The 27712-nt window shown below is 57.9% G+C and overlaps 1 protein-coding gene across 1 annotated transcript in view; it reads left to right on the plus strand.

The window, feature by feature from the left end:
- Nucleotides 1-27712, plus strand: part of fads6 (fatty acid desaturase 6) — a 157049-nt gene that overhangs the window by 59724 nt on the left and 69613 nt on the right. The window contains exon 4 of the mRNA XM_088000410.1: nt 14698-14885. Coding sequence (XP_087856536.1) covers nt 14698-14885 — 188 coding nt within the window. The remainder of the gene's footprint in view (nt 1-14697; nt 14886-27712) is intronic.

Genomic DNA, 27712 nt, shown 5'->3' on the forward strand with positions numbered 1-27712 from the left:
GAGGGTCAGTGCTGAGGGATTGCTGCACTGTCAGAGGGTCAGTGCTGAGAGAGTGCTGCACTGTCAGACGGTTAGTGTTGAGGGAGTGCCGCACTGTCAGAGGGTCAGTACTGAGGGAGCGCTGCACTGTCAGAGGGTCAGTGCTTGAGAGAGTGCTGCACTGTCAGACGGTCAGCACTAAGGGAGTGCTGCACTGTCAGAGGGTCAGTGTTGAGGGAGTGCCGCACTGTCAGAGGGTCAGTACTGAGGGAGTGCTGCACTGTCAGAGGGTCAGTACTGAGGGAGTGCTGCACTGTCAGAAGGTCAGTACTGAGAGAGTGCTGCACTGTCAGAGGGTCAGCACTAAGGGAGTGCTGTACTGTCAGAGGGTCAGTGTTGAGGGAGTGCTGCACTGTCAGAGGGTCAGTGTTGAGGGAGTGCTGCACTGAGAGATGGTCAGTACTGAGGGAGCGCTGCACTGTCAGAGGGCCAGTACTGAGGGAGTGCCGCACTGTCAGATGGTCAGTACTTAGGGAGCGCTGCACTGTCAGAGGGTCAGTGCTGTGGGAGTGCTGCGCTGTCAGAGGGTCAGTGCTGAGAGAGTGCTGCACTGTCAGAGGGTCAGTACTGAGATAGTGCTGCACTGTCAGAGGGTCAGTGCTGAGGGAGTGCTCCACTGTCAGAGTGTCAGCACTAAGGGAGTGCTGCACTGTCAGAGGGTCAGTGCTGAGAGAGTGCTGCACTGTCAGAGGGTCAGTACTGAGATAGTGCTGCACTGTCAGAGGGTCAGTGTTGAGGGAGTGCTGCACTGTCAGAGGGTCAGCACTAAGGGAGTGCTGCACAGTCAGAGTGTCAGTGTTGAGGGAGTGCCGCACGGTCAGAGGGTCAGTACTGAGGGAGCGCTGCACTGTCAGAGGGTCAGTGTTGAGGGAGTGCCACACTGTCAGAGGGTCAGTACTGAGGGAGTGCCGCACTGTCAGAGGATCAGTACTGAGGGAGTGCTGCACTGTCAGAGGGTCAGTGTTGAGGGAGTGCCACACTGTCAGAGGATCAGTACTGAGGGAGTGCTGCACTGCCAGAGGGTCAGTGCTGAGGCAGTGCTGCACTGTCAGAGGGTCAGTGTTGAGGGAGTGCCACACTGTCAGAGGGTCAGTGTTGAGGGAGTGCCGCGCTGTCGGAGGGTCAGTACTGAGGGTGTGCTGCACTGCCAGAGGGTCAGTGCTGTGGGAGTGCTGCGCTGTCAGAGGGTCAGTGTTGAGGGAGTGCCACACTGTCAGAGGGTCAGTGTTGAGGGAGTGCCGCGCTGTCGGAGGGTCAGTACTGAGGGTGTGCTGCACTGCCAGAGGGTCAGTGCTGTGGGAGTGCTGCACTGTCAGAGCGTCAGCACTAAGGGAGTGCTGCACTGTCAGAGGGTCAGTGCTGAGGGAGTGCTGCACTGTCAGAGGGTCAATACTGAGGGAGTGCTGCACTTTCAGCGGGTCAGTGTTGAGGGAGTGCCACACTGTCAGAGGGTCAGTACTGAGGGAGTGCCGCACTGTCAGAGGATCAGTACTGAGGGAGTGCTGCACTGTCAGAGGGTCAGTGTTGAGGGAGTGCCACACTGTCAGAGGATCAGTACTGAGGGAGTGCTGCACTGCCAGAGGGTCAGTGCTGAGGCAGTGCTGCACTGTCAGAGGGTCAGTGTTGAGGGAGTGCCACACTGTCAGAGGGTCAGTGTTGAGGGAGTGCCGCGCTGTCGGAGGGTCAGTACTGAGGGTGTGCTGCACTGCCAGAGGGTCAGTGCTGTGGGAGTGCTGCGCTGTCAGAGGGTCAGTGTTGAGGGAGTGCCACACTGTCAGAGGGTCAGTGTTGAGGGAGTGCCGCGCTGTCGGAGGGTCAGTACTGAGGGTGTGCTGCACTGCCAGAGGGTCAGTGCTGTGGGAGTGCTGCGCTGTCAGAGGGTCAGTGTTGAGGGAGTGCCACACTGTCAGAGGGTCAGTGTTGAGGGAGTGCCGCGCTGTCGGAGGGTCAGTACTGAGGGTGTGCTGCACTGCCAGAGGGTCAGTGCTGTGGGAGTGCTGCGCTGTCAGAGGGTCAGTACTGAGGGAGTGCTGCACTGTCAGAGGGTCAATACTGAGGGAGTGCTGCACTTTCAGCGGGTCAGTGTTGAGGGAGTGCCACACTGTCAGAGGGTCAGTACTGAGGGAGTGCCGCACTGTCAGAGGATCAGTACTGAGGGAGTGCTGCACTGTCAGAGGGTCAGTGTTGAGGGAGTGCCACACTGTCAGAGGATCAGTACTGAGGGAGCGCTGCACTGCCAGAGGGTCAGTGCTGAGGCAGTGCTGCACTGTCAGAGGGTTAGTACTGAGGGAGTGTCACACTGTCAGAGGGTCAGTGTTGAGGAAGTGCTGCACTGTCAGAGGGTCAGTGTTGAGGGAGTGCCGCACTGTCAGAGGGTCAGTACTGAGGGGGTGCTGCACTGTCAGAGGGTCAGTGCTGAGAGGGTGCTGCACTGTCAGAGGGTTAGCACTGAGGGAGTGCCGCACTGTCAGAGGCTCAGTACTGAGGGAGCGCTGCACTGTCAGAGGGTGAGTGCTGAGAGAGCGCTGCACTGTCAGAGGGTCAGCACTAAGGGAGTGCTGCACTGTCAGAGGGTCAGTGTTGAGGGAGTGCCGCACTGTCAGAGGGTCAGTGCTGAGGGAGTGCCACACTGTCAGAGGGTCAGTGCTGAGGGAGTGCCACACTGTCAGAGGGTCAGTGCTTGAGAGAGTGCTGCACTGTCAGACGGTCAGCACTAAGGGAGTGCTGCACTGTCAGAGGGTCAGTGTTGAGGGAGTGCCGCACTGTCAGAGGGTCAGTACTGAGGGAGTGCTGCACTGTCAGAGGGTTAGTACTGAGGGAGTGCCGCACTGTCAGATGGTCAGTACTTAGGGAGCGCTGCACTGTCAGAGGGTCAGCAGTAAGGGAGTGCTGCACTGTCAGAGGGTCAGTGCTGAGAGAGTGTTGCACTGTCAGAGGGTCAGTACTGAGATAGTGCTGCACTGTCAGAGGGTCAGTGCTGAGGGAGTGCTGCACTGTCAGAGGGTCAGTGCTGAGGGATTGCTGCACTGTCAGAGGGTCAGTGCTGAGAGAGTGCTGCACTGTCAGACGGTTAGTGTTGAGGGAGTGCCGCACTGTCAGAGGGTCAGTACTGAGGGAGCGCTGCACTGTCAGAGGGTCAGTGCTTGAGAGAGTGCTGCACTGTCAGACGGTCAGCACTAAGGGAGTGCTGCACTGTCAGAGGGTCAGTGTTGAGGGAGTGCCGCACTGTCAGAGGGTCAGTACTGAGGGAGTGCTGCACTGTCAGAGGGTCAGTACTGAGGGAGTGCTGCACTGTCAGAAGGTCAGTACTGAGAGAGTGCTGCACTGTCAGAGGGTCAGCACTAAGGGAGTGCTGTACTGTCAGAGGGTCAGTGTTGAGGGAGTGCTGCACTGTCAGAGGGTCAGTGTTGAGGGAGTGCTGCACTGAGAGATGGTCAGTACTGAGGGAGCGCTGCACTGTCAGAGGGCCAGTACTGAGGGAGTGCCGCACTGTCAGATGGTCAGTACTTGGGGAGCGCTGCACTGTCAGAGGGTCAGTGCTGTGGGAGTGCTGCGCTGTCAGAAGGTCAGTGCTGAGAGAGTGCTGCACTGTCAGAGGGTCAGTACTGAGATAGTGCTGCACTGTCAGAGGGTCAGTGCTGAGGGAGTGCTCCACTGTCAGAGTGTCAGCACTAAGGGAGTGCTGCACTGTCAGAGGGTCAGTGCTGAGAGAGTGCTGCACTGTCAGAGGGTCAGTACTGAGATAGTGCTGCACTGTCAGAGGGTCAGTGTTGAGGGAGTGCTGCACTGTCAGAGGGTCAGCACTAAGGGAGTGCTGCACAGTCAGAGTGTCAGTGTTGAGGGAGTGCCGCACGGTCAGAGGGTCAGTACTGAGGGAGCGCTGCACTGTCAGAGGGTCAGTGTTGAGGGAGTGCCACACTGTCAGAGGGTCAGTACTGAGGGAGTGCCGCACTGTCAGAGGATCAGTACTGAGGGAGTGCTGCACTGTCAGAGGGTCAGTGTTGAGGGAGTGCCACACTGTCAGAGGATCAGTACTGAGGGAGTGCTGCACTGCCAGAGGGTCAGTGCTGAGGCAGTGCTGCACTGTCAGAGGGTCAGTGTTGAGGGAGTGCCACACTGTCAGAGGGTCAGTGTTGAGGGAGTGCCGCGCTGTCGGAGGGTCAGTACTGAGGGTGTGCTGCACTGCCAGAGGGTCAGTGCTGTGGGAGTGCTGCGCTGTCAGAGGGTCAGTGTTGAGGGAGTGCCACACTGTCAGAGGGTCAGTGTTGAGGGAGTGCCGCGCTGTCGGAGGGTCAGTACTGAGGGTGTGCTGCACTGCCAGAGGGTCAGTGCTGTGGGAGTGCTGCGCTGTCAGAGGGTCAGTGTTGAGGGAGTGCCACACTGTCAGAGGGTCAGTGTTGAGGGAGTGCCGCGCTGTCGGAGGGTCAGTACTGAGGGTGTGCTGCACTGCCAGAGGGTCAGTGCTGTGGGAGTGCTGCGCTGTCAGAGGGTCAGTACTGAGGGAGTGCTGCACTGTCAGAGGGTCAATACTGAGGGAGTGCTGCACTTTCAGCGGGTCAGTGTTGAGGGAGTGCCACACTGTCAGAGGGTCAGTACTGAGGGAGTGCCGCACTGTCAGAGGATCAGTACTGAGGGAGTGCTGCACTGTCAGAGGGTCAGTGTTGAGGGAGTGCCACACTGTCAGAGGATCAGTACTGAGGGAGCGCTGCACTGCCAGAGGGTCAGTGCTGAGGCAGTGCTGCACTGTCAGAGGGTTAGTACTGAGGGAGTGCCACACTGTCAGAGGGTCAGTGTTGAGGAAGTGCTGCACTGTCAGAGGGTCAGTGTTGAGGGAGTGCCGCACTGTCAGAGGGTCAGTACTGAGGGGGTGCTGCACTGTCAGAGGGTCAGTGCTGAGAGGGTGCTGCACTGTCAGAGGGTTAGCACTGAGGGAGTGCCGCACTGTCAGAGGCTCAGTACTGAGGGAGCGCTGCACTGTCAGAGGGTGAGTGCTGAGAGAGCGCTGCACTGTCAGAGGGTCAGCACTAAGGGAGTGCTGCACTGTCAGAGGGTCAGTGTTGAGGGAGTGCCGCACTGTCAGAGGGTCAGTGCTGAGGGAGTACCACACTGTCAGAGGGTCAGTGCTGAGGGAGTGCCACACTGTCAGAGGGTCAGTGCTGAGGGAGTGCCACACTGTCAGAGGGTCAGTGCTTGAGAGAGTGCTGCACTGTCAGACGGTCAGCACTAAGGGAGTGCTGCACTGTCAGAGGGTCAGTGTTGAGGGAGTGCCGCACTGTCAGAGGGTCAGTACTGAGGGAGTGCTGCACTGTCAGAGGGTCAGTACTGAGGGAGTGCCGCACTGTCAGATGGTCAGTACTTAGGGAGCGCTGCACTGTCAGAGGGTCAGCAGTAAGGGAGTGCTGCACTGTCAGAGGGTCAGTGCTGAGAGAGTGTTGCACTGTCAGAGGGTCAGTACTGAGATAGTGCTGCACAGTCAGAGGGTCAGTGCTGAGAGAGTGTTGCACTGTCAGAGGGTCAGTACTGAGATAGTGCTGCACTGTCAGAGGGTCAGTGCTGAGGGAGTGCTGCACTGTCAGAGGGTCAGTGCTGAGGGAGTGCTGCACTTTCAGAGGGTCAGTGCTGAGAGAGTGCTGCACTGTCAGACGGTCAGTGTTGAGGGAGTGCCACACTGTCAAAGGGTCAGGGTTGAGGGAGTGCCGCACTGTCAGAGGGTCAGTACTGAGGGAGTGCCGCACTGTCAGAGGATCAGTACTGAGGGAGTGCTGCACTGTCAGAGGGTCAGTGTTGAGGGAGTGCCACACTGTCAGAGGATCAGTACTGAGGGAGTGCTGCACTGTCAGAGGGTCAGTGTTGAGGGAGTGCTGCACTGTCAGAGGGTCAGCAGTAAGGGAGTGCTGCACTGTCAGAGGGTCAGTGCTGAGAGAGTGTTGCACTGTCAGAGGGTCAGTACTGAGATAGTGCTGCACTGTCAGAGGGTCAATGCTGAGGGAGAGCTGCACTGTCAGAGGGTCAGTGCTGAGAGAGTGCTGCACTGTCAGAGGGTCAGTACTGAGGGAGTGCTGCACTGTCAGAGGGTCAGTGCTGAGGGAGTGCCGCACTGTCAGAGGGTCAGTACTGAGGGAGGGCTGCACTGTCAGAGGGTCAGTACTGAGGGAGTGCTGCACAGTCAGAGGGTCAGTGCTGAGGGAGTGCTGCACTGTCAGAGGGTCAGCACTAAGGGAGTGCTGCACTGTCAGAGGGTCAGTGTTGAGGGAGTGCCACACTGTCAGAGGGTCAGTGTTGAGGGAGTGCCGCGCTGTCGGAGGGTCAGTACTGAGGGTGTGCTGCACTGCCAGAGGGTCAGTGCTGTGGGAGTGCTGCGCTGTCAGAGGGTCAATACTGAGGGAGTGCTGCACTGTCAGAGGATCAGTACTGAGGGAGTGCTGCACTGTCAGAGGGTCAGTACTGAGGGAGTGCTGCACTGTCAGAGGGTCAGTATTGAGAGAGTGCTGCACTGTCAGAGGGTCAATACTGAGGGAGTGCTGCACTGTCAGAGGATCAGTACTGAGGGAGTGCTGCACTGTCAGAGGGTCAGTGTTGAGGGAGTGCCACACTGTCAGAGGATCAGTACTGAGGGAGCGCTGCACTGTCAGAGGGTCAGTGCTGAGGCAGTGCTGCACTGACAGAGGGTTAGTATTGAGGGAGTGCCACACTGTCAGAGGGTCAGTGTTGAGGGAGTGCCACACTGTCAGAGGATCAGTGTTGAGGGAGTGCCGCACTGTCAGAGTGTCAGTACTGAGGGAGTGCCGCACTGTCAGAGGATCAGTACTGAGGGAGTGCTGCACTGTCAGAGGGTTAGTACTGAGGGAGTGCCACACTGTCAGAGGGTCATTGCTGAGGAAGTGCTGCACTGTCAGAGGGTCAGCAGTAAGGGAGTGCTGCACTGTCAGAGGGTCAGTGCTGAGAGAGTGTTGCACTGTCAGAGGGTCAGTACTGAGATAGTGCTGCACTGTCAGAGGGTCAGTGCTGAGGGAGTGCTGCACTGTCAGAGGGTCAGTGCTGAGGGAGTGCTGCACTGTCAGAGGGTCAGTGCTGAGAGAGTGCTGCACTGTCAGAGGGTCAGTACTGAGGGAGTGCTGCACTGTCAGAGGGTCAGTGCTGAGGGAGTGCCGCACTGTCAGAGGGTCAGTACTGAGGGAGGGCTGCACTGTCAGAGGGTCAGTACTGAGGGAGTGCTGCACAGTCAGAGGGTCAGTTCTGAGGGAGTGCTGCACTGTCAGAGGGTCAGCACTAAGGGAGTGCTGCACTGTCAGAGGGTCAGTGTTGAGGGAGTGCCACACTGTCAGAGGGTCAGTGTTGAGGGAGTGCCGCGCTGTCGGAGGGTCAGTACTGAGGGTGTGCTGCACTGCCAGAGGGTCAGTGCTGTGGGAGTGCTGCGCTGTCAGAGGGTCAGTACTGAGGGAGTGCTGCACTGTCAGAGGGTCAATACTGAGGGAGTGCTGCACTGTCAGAGGATCAGTACTGAGGGACTGCTGCACTGTCAGAGGATCAGTGTTGAGGGAGTGCTGCGCTGTCGGAGGGTCAGTACTGAGGGTGTGCTGCACTGCCAGAGGGTCAGTGCTGTGGGAGTGCCGCACTGTCAGAGGATCAGTACTGAGGGAGTGCTGCACTGTCAGAGGGTCAGTGTTGAGGGAGTGCTGCACTGTCAGAGGGTCAGTGTTGAGGGAGTGCTGCACTGCCAGAGGGTCAGTGCTGAGGGAGTGCCGCACTGTCAGAGGATCAGTACTGAGGGAGTACTGCACTGTCAGAGGGTCAGTGTTGAGGGAGTGCTGCACTGTCAGAGGGTCAATACTGAGGGAGTGCTGCACTGTCAGAGGATCAGTACTGAGGGAGTGCTGCACTGTCAGAGGGTCAGTACTGAGGGAGTGCCGCACTGTCAGAGGATCAGTACTGAGGGAGTGCTGCACTGTCAGAGGGTCAGTGTTGAGGGAGTGCTGCACTGTCAGAGGGTCAGTGTTGAGGGAGTGCTGCACTGTCAGAGGGTCAGTATTGAGGGAGTTCTGCACTGAGAGATGGTCAGTCCTGAGGGAGCGCTGCACTGTCAGAGGGTCAGTACTGAGGGAGTGCCGCACTGTCAGATGGTCAGTACTTAGGGAGCGCTGCACTGTCAGAGGGTAAGCAGTAAGGGAGTGCTGCACTGTCAGAGGGTCAGTGCTGAGAGAGTGTTGCACTGTCAGAGGGTCAGTACTGAGATAGTGCTGCACTGTCGGAGGGTCAGTACTGAGGGTGTGCTGCACTGCCAGAGGGTCAGTGCTGTGGGAGTGCTGCGCTGTCAGAGGGTCAGTGTTGAGGGAGTGCCACACTGTCAGAGGGTCAGTGTTGAGGGAGTGCCGCGCTGTCGGAGGGTCAGTACTGAGGGTGTGCTGCACTGCCAGAGGGTCAGTGCTGTGGGAGTGCTGCGCTGTCAGAGGGTCAGTACTGAGGGAGTGCTGCACTGTCAGAGGGTCAATACTGAGGGAGTGTTGCACTTTCAGCGGGTCAGTGTTGAGGGAGTGCCACACTGTCAGAGGGTCAGTACTGAGGGAGTGCCGCACTGTCAGAGGATCAGTACTGAGGGAGTGCTGCACTGTCAGAGGGTCAGTGTTGAGGGAGTGCCACACTGTCAGAGGATCAGTACTGAGGGAGCGCTGCACTGCCAGAGGGTCAGTGCTGAGGCAGTGCTGCACTGTCAGAGGGTTAGTACTGAGGGAGTGCCACACTGTCAGAGGGTCAGTGTTGAGGAAGTGCTGCACTGTCAGAGGGTCAGTGTTGAGGGAGTGCCGCACTGTCAGAGGGTCAGTACTGAGGGGGTGCTGCACTGTCAGAGGGTCAGTGCTGAGAGGGTGCTGCACTGTCAGAGGGTTAGCACTAAGGGAGTGCCGCACTGTCAGAGGCTCAGTACTGAGGGAGCGCTGCACTGTCAGAGGGTGAGTGCTGAGAGAGCGCTGCACTGTCAGAGGGTCAGCACTAAGGGAGTGCTGCACTGTCAGAGGGTCAGTGTTGAGGGAGTGCCGCACTGTCAGAGGGTCAGTGCTGAGGGAGTACCACACTGTCAGAGAGTCAGTGCTGAGGGAGTGCCATACTGTCAGAGGGTCAGTGCTGAGGGAGTGCCACACTGTCAGAGGGTCAGTGCTTGAGAGAGTGCTGCACTGTCAGACGGTCAGCACTAAGGGAGTGCTGCACTGTCAGAGGGTCAGTGTTGAGGGAGTGCCGCACTGTCAGAGGATCAGTACTGAGGGAGTGCTGCACTGTCAGAGGGTCAGTGTTGAGGGAGTGCTGCACTGTCAGAGGGTCAATACTGAGGGAGTGCTGCACTGTCAGAGGATCAGTACTGAGGGAGTGCTGCACTGTCAGAGGGTCAGTACTGAGGGAGTGCCGCACTGTCAGAGGATCAGTACTGAGGGAGTGCTGCACTGTCAGACGGTCAGTGTTGAGGGAGTGCTGCACTGTCAGAGGGTCAGTGTTGAGGGAGTGCTGCACTGTCAGAGGGTCAGTACTGAGGGAGTGCTGCACTGTCAGAGGGTCAATACTGAGGGAGTGCTGCACTGTCAGAGGATCAGTACTGAGGGAGTGCTGCACTGTCAGAGGGTCAGTACTGAGGGAGTGCTGCACTGTCAGAGGGTCAGTATTGAGAGAGTGCTGCACTGTCAGAGGGTCAATACTGAGGGAGTGCTGCACTGTCAGAGGATCAGTACTGAGGGAGTGCTGCACTGTCAGAGGGTCAGTGTTGAGGGAGTGCCACACTGTCAGAGGATCAGTACTGAGGGAGCGCTGCACTGTCAGAGGGTCAGTGCTGAGGCAGTGCTGCACTGACAGAGGGTTAGTATTGAGGGAGTGCCACACTGTCAGACGGTCAGTGTTGAGGGAGTGCCACACTGTCAGAGGATCAGTGTTGAGGGAGTGCCGCACTGTCAGAGTGTCAGTACTGAGGGAGTGCCGCACTGTCAGAGGATCAGTACTGAGGGAGTGCTGCACTGTCAGAGGGTCAGTGTTGAGGGAGTGCCACACTGTCAGAGGATCAGTACTGAGGGAGTGCTGCACTGTCAGAGGGTTAGTATTGAGGGAGTGCTGCACTGTCAGAGGGTCAGCAGTAAGGGAGTGCTGCACTGTCAGAGGGTCAGTGCTGAGAGAGTGCTGCACTGTCAGAGGGTCAGTACTGAGATAGTGCTGCACTGTCAGAGGGTCAGTGCTGAGGGAGTGCTGCACTGTCAGAGGGTCAGTGCTGAGGGAGTGCTGCACTGTCAGAGGGTCAGTGCTGAGAGAGTGCTGCACTGTCAGAGGGTCAGTACTGAGGGAGTGCTGCACTGTCAGAGGGTCAGTGCTGAGGGAGTGCCGCACTGTCAGAGGGTCAGTACTGAGGGAGGGCTGCACTGTCAGAGGGTCAGTACTGAGGGAGTGCTGCACAGTCAGAGGGTCAGTGCTGAGGGAGTGCTGCACTGTCAGAGGGTCAGCACTAAGGGAGTGCTGCACTGTCAGAGGGTCAGTGTTGAGGGAGTGCCACACTGTCAGAGGTTCAGTGTTGAGGGAGTGCCGCGCTGTCGGAGGGTCAGTACTGAGGGTGTGCTGCACTGCCAGAAGGTCAGTGCTGTGGGAGTGCTGCGCTGTCAGAGGGTCAGTACTGAGGGAGTGCTGCACTGTCAGAGGGTCAATACTGAGGGAGTGCTGCACTGTCTGAGGATCAGTACTGAGGGAGTGCTGCACTGTCAGAGGATCAGTGTTGAGGGAGCGCTGCACTGTCGGAGGGTGAGTGCTGAGAGAGCGCTGCACTGTCAGAGGGTCAGCACTAAGGGAGTGCTGCACTGTCAGAGGGTCAGTGTTGAGGGAGTGCCGCACTGTCAGAGGGTCAGTGCTGAGGGAGTACCACACTGTCAGAGGGTCAGTGCTGAGGGAGTGCCATACTGTCAGAGGGTCAGTGCTGAGGGAGTGCCACACTGTCAGAGGGTCAGTGCTTGAGAGAGTGCTGCACTGTCAGACGGTCAGCACTAAGGGAGTGCTGCACTGTCAGAGGGTCAGTGTTGAGGGAGTGCTGCACTGTCGGAGGGTCAGTACTGAGGGTCTGCTGCACTGTCAGTGGGTCAGTGCTGTGGGAGTGCTGCACTGTCAGAGGGTCAGTACTGATGGTTTCCTGCACTGTCAGTGGGTCAGTGCTGTGGGAGTGCTGCACTGTCAGAGGGTCAATACTGAGGGAGTGCTGCACTGTCAGAGGATCAGTACTGAGGGAGTGCTGCACTGTCAGAGAGTCAGTGTTGAGGCAGTGCTGCACTGTCAGAGGGTCAGTGTTGAGGGAGTGCTGCACTGTCAGAGGGTCAGCACTGAGGGACTGCTGCGCTGTCAGAGGGTCAGTACTGAGACACTGCTGCACTGTCAGAGGGTCAATACTGAGGGAGTGCTGCACTGTCAGAGGGTCAATACTGAGGGAGTGCTGCACTGTCAGAGGATCAGTACTGAGGGAGTGCTGCACTGTCAGAGAGTCAGTGTTGAGGCAGTGCTGCACTGTCAGAGGGTCAGTGTTGAGGGAGTGCTGCACTGTCAGAGGGTCAGCACTGAGGGACTGCTGCGCTGTCAGAGGGTCAGTACTGAGACACTGCTGCACTGTCAGAGGGTCAATACTGAGGGAGTGCTGCACTGTCAGAGGGTCAATACTGAGGGAGTGCTGCACTGTCAGAGGGTCAGTGTTGAGGGAATGCCACACTGTCAGAGGATCAGTGTTGAGGGAGTGCCGCAGTGTCAGAGGGTCAGTACTGAGGGAGTGCTGCACTGTCAGAGGGTCAGTGTTGAGGGAGTGCCGCACTGTCAGAGGATCAGTGTTGAGGGAGTGCTGCGCTGTCAGAGGGTCAGTGCTCTGGGAGTGCTGCACAGTCAGAGGATCAGTACTGAGGGAGTGCTGCACTGTCAGAGTGTCAGTACTGAGGGAGTGCTGCGCTGTCAGAGGGTCAGTACTGAGGGAGTGCTGCACTGTCAGAGGGTCAATACTGAGGGAGTGCTGCACTGTCAGAGAGTCAGTACTGAGGGAGTGCTGCACTGTCAGAGGATCAGTACTGAGGGAGTGCTGCACTGTCAGAGGGTCAGTGTTGAGGGAGTGCCGCGCTGTCGGAGGGTCAGTACTGAGGGTGTGCTGCACTGCCAGAGGGTCAGTGCTGTGGGAGTGCTGCGCTGTCAGAGGGTCAGTACTGAGGGAGTGCTGCACTGTCAGAGGGTCAATACTGAGGGAGTGCTGCACTGTCAGAGGATCAGTACTGAGGGAGTGCTGCACTGTCAGAGGGTCAGTGTTGAGGGAGTGCCACACTGTCAGAGGATCAGTACTGAGGGAGCGCTGCACTGCCAGAGGGTCAGTGCTGAGGCAGTGCTGCACTGTCAGAGGGTTAGTATTGAGGGAGTGCCACACTGTCAGAAGGTCAGTGCTGAGGGAGTGCTGCACTGTCAGAGGGTCAGTGTTGAGGGAGTGCTGCACTGTCAGAGGGTCAGTGTTGAGGGAGTGCTGCACTGTCAGAGGGTCAGTGCTGTGGGAGTGCTGCACTCTCAGAGGGTCAGTGTTGAGGGAGTGCCGCACTGTCAGAGGGTCAGTGCTGTGGGAGTGCTGCACTCTCAGAGGGTCAGTGTTGAGGGAGTGCCGCACTGTCAGAGGGTCAGTCCTGCGGGTATATGGTTCGTGCGGAATGGTTCGACACAGTGCAAACAGCTCTGTCTCCAGTATAATGGCACGACTGATCCACCTCACACCGCCCCTTTCTTCCAACAGCCACATATCGATCTGAACCAAATATCCCCCCCAAAGCTAATTACTCTTCTCAATCAGAATACACCTTCCTGACTAATCATTGCCCCCTCAGTGACCCGGCTACCCCCCAGTCAGACTCTACCTTCCTGGTGTATCCATGCCGACTCCCTGACTCAATTACCCCGCAACTTTGAGCAACTATCCCGCAGCCACCGCTCACCCTCATACACTCACCTGAACACACCTTGCTCCTTTTGGGAGAGGCTTCGGGGTGTTTGAACTATTGATGGAATCCAGCACTTAGTGCTGTTAAAGAGACTGAGTGGGCTCTTTCTGAACAGCCTGCTGTCTGTGACTTGAATGATCATTTTCTTCAAACGTTCTATTAATTCATTGGATGAGGGCATCACTGGCTACAGCAGCATTTATTGCCCATTCCCAATTGCCTAAAAGGGCAATTAAAAAGTCAGCTGTGGATCTGGAGTCACATTGAGAGGGGATCTGATTGAGACATATAAGATTATGAAAGGATTGGACACTCTGGAGGCAGGAAACATGTTTCCGCTGATGGGTGAGTGCCGAACCAGAGGACACAGCTTAAAAATACGGGGTAGGCCACTTAGGACAGAGATGAGGAGAAACTTCTTCACCCAGAGAGTGGTGGCTGTGTGGAACGCTCTGCCCCAGAGGGCAGTGGAGACCCAGTCTCTGGATTCATTTAAGAAGGAGTTGGATAGAGCTCTCAAGGATAGTGGAATCAAGGGTTATGGAGATAAGGCAGGAACAGGATACTGATTAAGGATGATCAGCCATGATCATATTGAATGGTGGTGCAGGCTCGAAGGGCAGAATGGCCTCCTCCTGCACCTATTGTCTATTGTCTATTGAGAGTAGGCCTGGTCAGGACTGTAGTGAGGAGCACTGAAGGACACCTATGGGTCTCTCCTGACAGTTGACGTTGGTTTTATGGTCATCATTAGACGCCAGATTTTGAACTGAATCTCAATTCCACCTTCTCCCGCGGCAGGGGGTCCCTCGATCATTGCTGGGGTTTACTAGATTAATGTTCTCTCCAAGGGGACATTGCTTTTCCCAGGAGTGTCATGGTTGTAACTTCCTGCCTGCTTTGAGTTTGAAATCTGGATCATTAAAGCTGATCAGAATGTGGGAGACAAAGAAATTCTGCAGCTGGACGGATACAACAAGTCAGGCAGCATCAGGAGCTGGAGAAATCAACAATTGAGGTATAACCCTTCCTCAGGACTGGGGGTGGGTGTGAGGGAAGATGCAGATCAAGGGGGCAGGGGGCAGGGTGGTGAGGTGGGGATAGGTGAACAGTTTGAGGGTGCGAGCTGGTTGGTCAATGGGAGGAACGAATCCGGTTGGTGGCTGGAAGGAAGGGTCGATGAGAGGATTGGAGGGGGGATGGGGAAGTAGGGAGTCGGGGGATGGGGAGGGAGGGAGGGAGGTTATTTGAAATTGGAGAACTCAGTGTTGAGCCCTCCAGGCAGAAGATGAGGTGTTGTTCCTCCGATTTGCATGTTGGTTTATTGTAGCAATGGAGGAGGCCAAGGATGGAGACGTTGGAAAGGGAGTGGGAAGGGGAATTAAAATGGGTGGTGACTGAGAGCTCTGGTTGGTCACTGCATGGCCCGGCTGAGATGCTCAGCAAACCATTCCCTGAGTTTATGTTCGGTCTCCCCGATGTAGAGAAGACTATGGGCACTCTCCTGATCATTGACCTGCTACATTTGTTGACAGAATCACATATTTTCTAAAAGGTCTGACTGGAAGTGAAACCCTTTGGGATTTAGTTGAAGCACAGTTGTTGACTGAAACCTGTTGTGGGATCGGACTGTGCAGCGTGCGGAGGTGAGGGGGCTGGAGCAAACTGAAGCCTGTGTCATGCCTTCCTTCACCAGGGCTGATCCAGGATCTACCAGGGCTCGTTGTCCTCAGGACCCTCTGCACCATCTCACTGGGCATGTTGCTGAACTGCTGGCTCCTGATGTCGGTGTCTGGTTTCCGCTCGCTGCTCTCTGCATTTCTCTGCATGCTGCTGTACAAAGCTCTTTACTCCATTCCCTACATACACGTCAATATCTTTCAGGTAAGGACAGCGGCAGGCTGCTGTGGCTGTCACTCAGTTGCCAAGTGCAGGGTGTGTGTCTCTCTCTCTCTCTGTCTCTCTCTCTCTCTCTATTTCTCTCTCTCTCTATCTCTGTCTTGCTCTGTCTGTCACTCACTCTCTCTCCCTCTCTCTATCTCTCTCTCTCTATTTCTCTCTCTCTATCACTCACTCTCGCTGTCTCTCTGTCTCTCTTTCTCTATCGCTCTCTCTGTCTCTCTCTCTGTCTCTCCCTCTTGCTCTCTCTTTATCTCTCTCTCTGCATTACAAAATGAGCTCCAGCCTGTGAAATCTCAGACATTGGGGCTCGGTCATGGCTTTCAGAGATTTACCACTGTGCTCACACCAGGCCAAGAGTACAGTCCTAATCCTCAAACACCCCTCCTTCCCCCTCAATTAACCCCCTCCATCCCTCTCTCTGAACCCCCTCCTTCCCTCTCCCTGAACCCCCTCCATCTCTCTCTCTCTGAATCCCCCTCCTTCCCTCTCTCTGAACCCCCACCATCCCTCTCTCTGAACACCCTCCATCTCTCTCTCTGAACCCCCCTCCATCTCTCTCTCTGAACCCCCTCCATCCCTCTCCCTGAACCCCCTCCTTCCATCTCCCTGAATCCCCTCCATCTCTCACTCTGAACCCCCCTCCATCCCTCTCTCTGAACCCCCCTCCATCCCTCTCTCTGAATCCCCCTCCTTCCCTCTCCCTGAACCCCCCTCCATTCCTCTCTCTGAACCCCCCTCCATCCCTCTCCCTCAGTTCCCTCCATCCCTCTCTCTGAACCCCCTCCATCCCTCTCTCTGAACCCATTCCATCCCTCTCTCTCAGTTCCCTCCATCCCTCTCTCTGAACCCCCCTCCATTCCTCTCTCTGAACCCCCCTCCATCCCTCTCTCTGAACCCACCTCCATCCCTCTCTCTGAACCCCCCTCCATCCCTCTCTCTGAACCCCCTCCACCCCTCTCCCTGAATCCCCCTCCATCTCTCTCTCTCTGAACCCCCTCCATCCCTCTCTCTGAACCCATTCCATCCCTCTCTCTCAGTTCCCTCCATCCCTCTCTCTGAACCCCCCTCCATTCCTCTCTCTGAACCCCCTCCACCCCTCTCCCTGAATCCCCCTCCATCTCTCTTTCTGAACACCCTCCATCCCTCTCTCTGAACCCATTCCATCCCTCTCTCTCAGTTCCCTCCATTCCTCTCTCTGAACCCCCCTCCATTCCTCTCTCTGAGCCCCCTCCATCCCTCTCTCTGAACCCATTCCATCCCTCTCTCTCAGTTCCCTCCAACCCTCTCTCTGAACCCACCTCCATCCCTCTCTCTGAACCCGCTCCACCCCTCTCCCTGAATCCCCCTCCATCCCTCTCTCTGAACTCCCTCCACCCCTCTCCCTGAATCCCCCTCCACCCCTCTCCCTGAATCCCCCTCCATCCCTCTCTCTGAACCCCCTCCTTCCCTCTCCCTGAATCCCCTCCATCTCTCACTCTGAACCCCCCTCCATCCCTCTCTCTGAATCCCCCTCCTTCCCTCTCCCTGAATCCCCTCCATCTCTCTCTCTGAACCCCCTCCATCCCTCTCCCTGAACCCTCTCCTTCCCTCTCCCTGAACCCCCTCCATCTCTCTCTCTGAACCCCTCCATCCCTCTCCCTGAATCCCCTCCATCTCTCACTCTGAACCCCCCTCCATCCCTCTCTCTGAATCCCCCTCCTTCCCTCTCCCTGAATCCCCCTCCACCCCTCTCCCTGAATCCCCCTCCATCCCTCTCTCTGAACCCCCTCCTTCCCTCTCCCTGAATCCCCTCCATCTCTCACTCTGAACCCCCCTCCATCCCTCTCTCTGAATCCCCCTCCTTCCCTCTCCCTGAATCCCCTCCATCTCTCACTCTGAACCCCCTCCATCCCTCTCCCTGAACCCCCCTCCATCCCTCTCTCTGAACCCCCCTCCATCCCTCTCTCTGAACCCCCCTCCATCCCTCTCTCTGAACCCATTCCATCCCTCTCTCTCAGTTCCCTCCATCCCTCTCTCTGAACCCCCCTCCATTCCTCTCTCTGAACCCCCCTCCATCCCTCTCTCTGAACCCACCTCCATCCCTCTCTCTGAACCCCCCTCCATCCCTCTCTCTGAACCCCCTCCACCCCTCTCCCTGAATCCCCCTCCATCTCTCTCTCTCTGAACCCCCTCCATCCCTCTCTCTGAACCCATTCCATCCCTCTCTCTCAGTTCCCTCCATCCCTCTCTCTGAACCCCCCTCCATTCCTCTCTCTGAACCCCCTCCACCCCTCTCCCTGAATCCCCCTCCATCTCTCTTTCTGAACACCCTCCATCCCTCTCTCTGAACCCATTCCATCCCTCTCTCTCAGTTCCCTCCATTCCTCTCTCTGAACCCCCCTCCATTCCTCTCTCTGAGCCCCCTCCATCCCTCTCTCTGAACCCATTCCATCCCTCTCTCTCAGTTCCCTCCAACCCTCTCTCTGAACCCACCTCCATCCCTCTCTCTGAACCCGCTCCACCCCTCTCCCTGAATCCCCCTCCATCCCTCTCTCTGAACTCCCTCCACCCCTCTCCCTGAATCCCCCTCCACCCCTCTCCCTGAATCCCCCTCCATCCCTCTCTCTGAACCCCCTCCTTCCCTCTCCCTGAATCCCCTCCATCTCTCACTCTGAACCCCCCTCCATCCCTCTCTCTGAAACCCCTCCTTCCCTCTCCCTGAATCCCCTCCATCTCTCTCTCTGAACCCCCTCCATCCCTCTCCCTGAACCCTCTCCTTCCCTCTCCCTGAACCCCCTCCATCTCTCTCTCTGAACCCCTCCATCCCTCTCCCTGAATCCCCTCCATCTCTCACTCTGAACCCCCCTCCATCCCTCTCTCTGAATCCCCCTCCTTCCCTCTCCCTGAATCCCCCTCCACCCCTCTCCCTGAATCCCCCTCCATCCCTCTCTCTGAACCCCCTCCTTCCCTCTCCCTGAATCCCCTCCATCTCTCACTCTGAACCCCCCTCCATCCCTCTCTCTGAATCCCCCTCCTTCCCTCTCCCTGAATCCCCTCCATCTCTCACTCTGAACCCCCTCCATCCCTCTCCCTGAACCCCCCTCCATCCCTCTCTCTGAACCCCCCTCCATCCCTCTCTCTGAACCCCCCTCCATCCCTCTCTCTTAACCCCCCTCCATCCCTCTCTCTGAATTCCCCCTCCTTCCCTCTCCCTGAACCCCCCTCCATTCCTCTCTCTGAACCCCGCTCCATCCCTCTCCCTCAGTTCCCTCCATCCCTCTCTCTGAACCCCCTCCATCCCTCTCTCTGAACCCATTCCATCCCTCTCTCTCAGTTCCCTCCATCCCTCTCTCTGAACCCCCCTCCATTCCTGTCTCTGAACCCCCCTCCATCCCTCTCTCTGAACCCACCTCCATCCCTCTCTCTGAACCCCCCCTCCATCCCTCTCTCTGAACCCCCTCCACCCCTCTCCCTGAATCCCCCTCCATCCCTCTCTCTGAACCCCCTCCACCCCTCTCCCTGAATCCCCCTCCATCTCTCTCTCTGAACCCCCTCCATCCCTCTCTCTGAACCCATTCCATCCCTCTCTCTCAGTTCCCTCCATCCCTCTCTCTGAACCCCCCTCCATTCCTCTCTCTGAACCCCCTCCACCCCTCTCCCTGAACCCCCTCCATCTCTCTCTCTGAACCCCCTCCATCCCTCTCCCTGAACCCCCTCCTTCCCTCTCCCTGAATCCCCCTCCATCCCTCTCTCTGAACCCCCTCCACCCCTCTCCCTGAATCCCCCTCCATCTCTCTCTCTGAACCCCCTCCATCCCTCTCTCTGAACGCATTCCATCCCTCTCTCTCAGTTCCCTCCATTCCTCTCTCTGAACCCCCCTCCATTCCTCTCTCTGAACCCTCTCCATCCCTCTCTCTGAACCCCCTCCATTCCTCTCTCTGAACCCCCCTCCATCCCTCTCTCTGAACCCATTCCATCCCTCTCTCTCAGTTCCTTCCATCCCTCTCTCTGAACCCACCTCCATCCCTCTCTCTGAACCCCCTCCACCCCTCTCCCTGAATACCCCTCCATCCCTCTCTCTGAACACCCTCCACCCCTCTCCCTGAATCCCCCTCCATCTCTCTCTCTGAACCCTCTCCAACCCTCTCCCTGAATCCCCCTCCATCCCACTCTCTGAACCCCCTCCATCTCTCTCTCTGAACCCCCTCCATCCCTCTCTCTCTGAATCCCCTTCCTTCCCTCTCTCTGAACCCCCACCATCCCTCTCTCTGAACCCCCTCCATCTCTCTCTCTAAATCCCCCACCTTCCCTCTCCCTGAACCCCCTCCATCTCTCCCTCTGAACCCCCCTCCATCCCTCTCCCTGAACTCCCTCCTTCCCTCTCCCTGAACCCCCTCCTCCTCTCTCTCTGAACCCCCTCCATCCCTCTCCCTGAACCCCCTCCTTCCATCTCCCTGAATCCCCTCCATCTCTCACTCTGAAACCCCTCCATCCCTCTCTCTGAATCCCCCTCCTTCCCTCTCCCTGAATCCCCTCCATCTCTCACTCTGAACCCCCCTCTATCCCTCTCTCTGAATCCCCCTCCTTCCCTCTCCCTGAATCCCCTCCATCTCTCTCTCTGAACCGCCTCCATCCCTCTCCCTGAACCCTCTCCTTCCCTCTCCCTGAACCCCCTCCATCTCTCTGTCTGAACCCCCCTCCATCCCTCTCTCTTAACCCCCCTCCATCCCTCTCTCTGAATCCTCCTCCTTCCCTCTCTCTGAACCCCCCTCCTTTCCTCTCTCTCTGAATCCCCCTCCATCCCTCTCCCTCAGTTCCCTCCATCCCTCTCCCTGAACCCCCTCCATCCCTCTCTCTGAACCCATTCCATCCCTCTCTCTCAGTTCCCTCCATCCCTCTCTCTGAACCCCCCTCCATTCCTCTCTCTGAACCCCCCTCCATCCCTCTCTCTGAACCCACCTCCATCCCTCTCTCTGAACCCCCCTCTATCCCTCTCTCTGAACCCCCTCCACCCCTCTCCCTGAATCCCCCTCCATCTCTCTCTCTCTGAACCCCCTCCATCCCTCTCTCTGAACCCATTCCATCCCTCTCTCTCAGTTCCCTCCATCCCTCTCTCTGAACCCCCCTCCATTCCTCTCTCTGAACCCCCTCCACCCCTCTCCCTGAATCCCCCTCCATCTCTCTATCTGAACACCCTCCATCCCTCTCTCTGAACCCATTCCATCCCTCTCTCTGAACTCCCTCCACCCCTCTCCCTGAATCCCCCTCCACCCCTCTCCCTGAATCCCCCTCCATCCCTCTCTCTGAACCCCCTCCTTCCCTCTCCCTGAATCCCCTCCATCTCTCACTCTGAACCCCCCTCCATCCCTCTCTCTGAACCCCCTCCATCCCTCTCCCTCAGTTCCCTCCATCCCTCTCTCTGAACCCCCTCCATCCCTCTCTCTGAACCCATTCCATCCCTCTCTCTCAGTTCCCTCCATCCCTCTCTCTGAAGCCCCCTCCATTCCTGTCTCTGAACCCCCCTCCATCCCTCTCCCTGAACCCCCCTCCATCCCTCTCTCTGAACCCCCTCCACCCCTCTCCCTGAATCCCCCTCCATCCCTCTCTCTGAACCCCCTCCACCCCTCTCCCTGAATCCCCCTCCATCCCTCTCTCTGAACCCCCTCCACCCCTCTCCCTGAAACCCCTCCATCCCTCTCTCTGAACCCATTTCATCCCTCTCTCTCAGTTCCCTCCATTCCTCTCTCTGAACCCCCCTCCATTCCTCTCTCTGAACCCCCTCCACCCCTCTCCCTGAACCCCCTCCATCTCTCTCTCTGAACCCCCTCCATACCTCTCCCTGAACCCCCTCCTTCCCTCTCCCTGAATCCCCCTCCATCTCACTCTCTGAACCCCCTCCACCCCTCTCCCTGAATCCCCCTCCATCTCTCTCTCTGAACCCCCTCCATCCCTCTCTCTGAACGCATTCCATCCCTCTCTCTCAGTTCCCTCCATTCCTCTCTCTGAACCCCCCTCCATTCCTCTCTCTGAACCCTCTCCATCCCTCTCTCTGAACCCCCCTCCATTCCTCTCTCTGAACCCCCCTCCATCACTCTCTCTGAACCCATTCCATCCCTCTCTCTCAGTTCCCTTCATCCCTCTCTCTGAACCCACCTCCATCCCTCTCTCTGAACCCCCTCCACCCCTCTCCCTGAATACCCCTCCATCCCTCTCTCTGAACACCCTCCACCCCTCTCCCTGAATCCCCCTCCATCCCTCTCTCTGAACCCCCTCCACCCCTCTCCCTGAATCCCCCTCCATCTCTCTCTCTGAACCCCCTCCATCCCTCTCTCTGAACGCATTCCATCCCTCTCTCTCAGTTCCCTTCATTCCTCTCTCTGAACCCCCTTCCATTCCTCTCTCTGAACCCTCTCCATCCCTCTCTCTGAACCCCCCTCCATTCCTCTCTCTGAACCACCCTCCATCACTCTCTCTGAACCCATTCCATCCCCCTCTCTCAGTTCCCTCCATCCCTCTCTCTGAACCCACCTCCATCCCTCTCTCTGAACCCTCTCCATCCCTCTCCCTGAATCCCTCTCCATCCCACTCTCTGAACCCCCTCCATCTCTCTCTCTGAAGCCCCTCCATCCCTCTCTCTCTGAATCCCCCTCCTTCCCTCTCTCTGAACCCCCACCATCCCTCTCTCTGAACCCCCTCCATCTCTCTCTCTGAATCCCCCTCCTTCCCTCTCCCTGAACCCCCTCCATCTCTCTCTCTGAACCCCCCTCCATCCCTCTCCCTGAACCCCCTCCTTCCCTCTCCCTGAACCCCCTCCATCTCTCTCTCTGAACCCCCTCCATCCCTCTCCCTGAACCCCCTCCTTCCATCTCCCTGAAGCCCCTCCATCTCTCACTCTGAACCCCCCTCCATCCCTCTCTCTGAATCCCCCTCCTTCCCTCTCCTTGAATTCCCTCCATCTCTCACTCTGAACGCCCCTCCATCCCTCTCTCTGAATCCCCCTCCTTCCCTCTCCCTGAACCCCCTCCATCTCTCTCTCTGAACCCCCTCCATCCCTCTCCCTGAACCCCCTCCTTCCCTCTCCCTGAATCCCCTCCATCTCTCACTCTGAACCCCCCTCCATCCCTCTCTCTGAACCCCCCTCCATCCCTCTCTCTTAACCCCCCTCCATCCCTCTCTCTGAATCCCCCTCCTTCCCTCTCCCTGAACCCCCCTCCATTCCTCTCTCTGAACCCCCCTCCATCCCTCTCCCTCAGTTCCCTCCATCCCTCTCTCTGAACCCCCTGCATCCCTCTCTCTGAACCCATTCCATCCCTCTCTCTCAGTTCCCTCCATCTCTCTCTCTGAACCCCCCTCCATTCCTGTCTCTGAACCCCCCTCCATCCCTCTCTCTGAACCCCCCTCCATCCCTCTCTCTGAACCCCCCGCCATCCCTCTCTCTGAACACCCTCCACCCCTCTCCCTGAATCCCCCTCCATCCCTCTCTCTGAACCCCCTCCAACCCTCTCCCTGAATCCCCCTCCATCTCTCTCTCTGAACCCCCTCCATCCCTCTCTCTGAACCCATTCCATCCCTCTCTCTCAGTTCCCTCCATCCCTCTCTCTGAACCCCCCTCCATTCCTCTCTCTGAACCCCCTCCACCCCTCTCCCTGAATCCCACTCCATCCCTCTCTCTGAACCCCTCCACCCCTCTCCCTGAATCCCCCTCCATCTCTCTGTCTGAACCCCCTCCATCCCTCTCTCTGAACCCATTCCATCCCTCTCTCTCAGTTCCCTCCATCCCTCTCTCTGAACCCACCTCCATCCCTCTCTCTGAACCCCCTCCACCCCTCTCCCTGAATCCCCCTCCATCCCTCTCTCTGAACCCCCTACATCCCACTCTCTGAACCCCCTTCATCCCTCTCTCTGAACTCCCTCCACCCCTCTCCCTGAATCCCCCTCCATCTCTCTCTCTGAACCCTCTCCATCCCTCTCTCTGAACTCCCTCCACCCCTCTCCCTCTATCCCCCTCCACCCCTCTCCCTGAATCCCCCTCCATCCCTCTCTCTGAACGCCCTCCTTCCCTCTCCCTGAATCCCCTCCATCTCTTACTCTGAACCCCCCTCCATCCCTCTCTCTGAATCCCCCTCCTTCCCTCTCCCTGAATCCCCTCCATCTCTCTCTCTGAACTCCCTCCATCCCTCTCCCTGAACCTTCTCCTTCCCTCACCCTGAATCCCCTCCATCTCTCTCTCTGAACCCCCTCCATCCCTCTCTCTGAACCCATTCCATCCCTCTCTCTCAGTTCCCTCCATCCCTCTCTCTGAACCCCCCTCCATTCCTGTCTCTGAGCCCCCCCCCCATCCCTCTCTCTGAACCCACCTCCATCCCTCTCTCTGAACCCCCCTCCATCCCTCTCTCTGAACCCCCTCCACCCCTCTCCCTGAATCCCCCTCTATCCCTCTCTCTGAAACCCCTCCACCCCTCTCCCTGAATCCCCCTCCATCTCTCTCTCTCTGAACCCCCTCCATCCCTCTCTCTGAACCCATTCCATCCCTCTCTCTCAGTTCCCTCCATCCCTCTCTCTGAACCCCCTTCCATTCCTCTCTCTGAACCCTCTCCACCGCTCTCCCAGAACCCCCTCCATCTCTCTCTCTGAACCCCCTCCATCCCTCTCCCTGAACCCCCTCCATCCCTCTCTCTGAACCCACCTCCATCCCTCTCTCTGAACCCCCTCCACCCCTCTCCCTGAATCCCCCTCCATCTCTCTCTCTGAACCCCCTCCATCCCTCTCTCTGAACGCATTCCATCCCTCTCTCTCAGTTCCCTCCATTCCTCTCTCTGAACCCCCCTCCATTCCTCTCTCTGAACCCTCTCCATCCCTCTCTCTGAACCCCCCTCCATTCCTCTCTCTGAACCCCCCTCCATCCCTCTCTCTCAGTACCCTCCATCCCTCTCTCTGAACCCACCTCCATCCCTCTCTCTGAATCCCCCTCCATCCCTCTCTCTGAACCCCTTCCATCCCTCTCCCTGAATCCCCCTCCATCCCTCTCTCTGAACCCCCTTCATCCCACTCTCTGAACCCCTTTCAACCCTCTCTCTGAACTCCCTCCACCCCTCTCCCTGAATCCCCCTCCATCTCTCTCTCTGAACCCTCTCCATCCCTCTCCCTGAATCCCCCTCCATCCCACTCTCTGAACCCCCTTCATCCCACTCTCTGAACCCCCTTCATCCCCCTCTCTGAACCCCCTCCATCCCTCTCCCTGAACCCCCTCCTTCCATCTCCATGAATCCCCTCCATCTCTCACTCTGAACCACCCTCTATCCCTCTCTCTAAATCCCCCTCCTTCCCTCTCCCTGAATCCCCTCCATCTCTCACTCTGAACTCCCCTCCATCCCTCTCTCTGAATCCCCCTCCTTCCCTCTCTCTGAACCCCCTCCATCCCTCTCCCTGAACCCCCTCCTTCCCTCTCCCTGAACCCCCTCCTTCTCTCTCTCTGAACCCCCTCCATCCCTCTCCCTGAACCCCCTCCTTCCATCTCCCTGAATCCCCTCCATCTCTCACTCTGAACCACCCTCTATCCCTCTCTCTGAATCCCCCTCCTTCCCTCTCCCTGAATCCCCTCCATCTCTCACTCTGAACCCCCCTCCATCCCTCTCTCTGAATCCCCCTCCTTCCCTCTCCCTGAATCCCCTCCATCTCTCTCTCTGAACCCCCTCCATCCCTCTCCCTGAACCCTCTCCTTCCCTCTCCCTGAACCCCCTCCATCTCTCTCTGAACCCCCTCCTTCCCTCTCCCTGAATCCCCTCCATCTCTCACTCTGAACCCCCCTCCATCCTTCTCTCTGAACCCCCCTCCATCCCTCTCTCTTAACCCCCCTCCATCCCTCTCTCTGAATCCCCCTCCTTCCCTCTCCCTGAACCCCCTCCATTCCTCTCTCTGAACCCACCCTCCATCCCTCTCCCTCAGTTCCCTCCATCCCTCTCTCTGAACCCCCATCCATTCCTCTCTCTGAACCCCCTCCACCCCTCTCCCTGAATCCCCCTCCATCCCTCTCTCTGAACCACCCTCTATCCCTCTCTCTGAAACCCCTCCACCCCTCTCCCTGAATCCCCCTCCATCCCTCTCTCTGAACCCCCTCCACCCCTCTCCCTGAATCCCCTCCATCTCTCTCTCTGAACCCCCTCCATCCCTCTCTCTGAACCCATTCCATCCCTCTCTCTCAGTTCCCTCCATCCCTCTCTCTGAACCCCCCTCCATTCCTCTCTCTGAACCCCCTCCACCCCTCTCCCTGAATCCCCCTCCATCCCTCTCTCTGAACCCCCTCCACCCCTCTCCCTGAATCCCCCTCCATCTCTCTCTCTGAACCCCCTCCATCCCTCTCTCTGAACCCATTCCATCCCTCTCTCTCAGTTCCCTCCATCTCTCTCTCTGAACCCCCCTCTATTCCTCTCTCTGAACCCCCTCCACCCCTCTCTCTGAACCCCCCTCGATCCCTCTCTCTGAGCCCATTCCATCCCTCTCTCTCAGTTCCCTCCTTCCCTCTCTCTGAACTCCCCTCCATCCCTCTCTCTGAACCCACCTCCTTCCCTCTCCCTGACCCCCCTCCATCCCTCTCTCTGAACCCCCCTCCTTCCCTCTCCCTGAAACCCCCTCCATCTCTCTTTCTGAACCCACCTCCATCCATCTCTCTGAACCCCCCTTCTTCCCTCTCCCTGAACCCTCTCCATCCCTCTCTATGAACCCCCCTCGATCCCTCTCTGTGAACCCCCTCCAACCCTCTCTTGGAACCCACTCCATCCCTCTCTCTGAACCCCCCTCCATCCCTCTTTCTGAACGCCCCTCCATCCCTCTCTCTGAACCCCCCTCCATCCCTCTTTCTGAACGCCCCTCCATCCTTCTCTCTGAACCTCTCTCTATCCCTCTCTCTCAACCCTCTCCATCCCTCTGTCTGAACCCCCCTCCATCCCTCTCCCTGAATCTCCCTCCATCCAACTCTCTGAACCCCCTTCATCTCTCTCTCCGCTCCCCCTCCATCCCTCTCTCCGATCCCTCTCCATCCCTCTCTCCGATCCCCCTCCAACGCTCTCTCCGATCCCCCTCCATCCCTCTCTCTGCTCCCCCTCCATCCCTCTCTCAGATACCCCTCCATCCCTCCCTCCGATCCCCCTCCATCCCTCTCTCCGCTCCCCCTCCATCCCTCTCTCCGATTCCCCTCCGTCCCTCTCTCCGATCTCCCTCCTTCCCTCTCTCCGATCCCCCTCCATCCCTGTCTCCGATCTCCCTCCATCCCTCTCTCCGATCTCCCTCCATCCCTTTCTCCGCTCCCCCTCCATCCCTCTCTTCGATCCCCCTCCATCCCTCTCTCCGATCTCCCTCCATCCCTCTCTCCGATCTCCCTCCATCCCTCTCCAATCCCCCTCCATCTCTCTCTCCGATCTCCCTCCATCCCTCTCCGATCCCCCTCCATCCCTCTCCGATTCCCCTCCATCCCTCTCTCTGATCTCCCTCCATCCCTCTCTCCGATCTCCCTCCATCCCTCTCTCTCCGATCCCCCTCCATCCCTCTCTCCGATCCCCCTCCATCCCTCTCTCCGATCTCCCTCTATCCCTCTCTCCGATTTCCCTCCATCCCTCTCCCTGTATCACCCTCCATCCCTCTCTCCGATCCCCCTCCATCCCTCTCCCCCATCTCCCTCCATCCCTCTCTCCGATCTCCCTCCATCCCTCTCTCCGATCTCCCTCCATCCCTCTCCGTGTATCACCCTCCATCCCTCTCTCCGATCTCCCTCCATCCCTCTCCGTGTATCACCCTCCATCCCTCTCTCCGATCTCCCTCTATCCCTCTCTCCGATTTCCCTCCATCCCTCTCCCTGTATCACCCTCCACCCCTCTCTCCGATCTCCCTCCATCCCTCTCACCGACCCCCCTCCATCCCTCTCTCTGATCCCCCTCCATCCCTCTCTCCCACCCCCCTCCATCCCTCTCTCCGATCTCCCTCCATCCCTCTCACCGACCCCACTCCATCCCTCTCTCCGATCTCCCTCCATCCCTCTCTCCGATCTCCCCCCCTCCCTCTTTCTGTACCCCCTCCATCCATCTCTCCGATCCCACTCCATCCCTCTCTCCGATCTCCCTCCATCCCTCTCTCTGCAACCCTTCCATCCCTCTCTCTGAACCCTCTCCATCCCTCTCTCCGATCTCCCTCCATCCCTCTTTCCGATCTCCCTCCATCCCTCTCTCTGAACTCCCTCCATCCCTCTCTCCAATCCCCCTCCATCCCTCTCTCCGATCTCCCTCCATCCCTCTCTCTGAACCCCCTCCATCCCTCTCTCTGAACCCCCCTCCTTCCCTATCCCTGAAACCCCCTCCATCTCTCTTTCTGAACCCCCCTCCATCCATCTCTCTGAACCCCACTTCTTCCCTCTCCCTGAACCCTCTCCATCCCTCTCTCTGAACCCCCCTCGATCCCTCTCTCTGAACCCCCTCCATCCCTCTCTCTGAACCCACTCCATCCCTCTCTCTGAACCCCCCTCCATCCCTCTTTCTGAACGCCCCTCCATCTCTCTCTCTGGACCCCCCTCCATCCCTCTTTCTGAACGCCCCTCCATCCTTCTCTCTGAACCTCACTCTATCCCTCTCTCTCAACCCTCTCCATCCCTCTATCTGAACTCCCCTCCATACATCTCCATGAATCTCCCTCCATCCAACTCTCTGAACCCCCTCCATCTCTCTCTCCGCTCCCCCTCCATCCCTCTCTCCGATCCCCCTCCATCCCTCTCTCTGAATCCCCCTCCTTCCCTCTCCCTGAATCCCCTCCATCTCTCTCTCTGACCCCCTCCATCCCTCTCCCTG

Source organism: Chiloscyllium plagiosum, unplaced genomic scaffold, assembly GCF_037043375.1.
Source record: "Chiloscyllium plagiosum isolate Xiang-an unplaced genomic scaffold, Cpla_swu_hap1 HiC_scaffold_25, whole genome shotgun sequence".
Lineage (NCBI taxonomy): Eukaryota > Metazoa > Chordata > Chondrichthyes > Orectolobiformes > Hemiscylliidae > Chiloscyllium > Chiloscyllium plagiosum.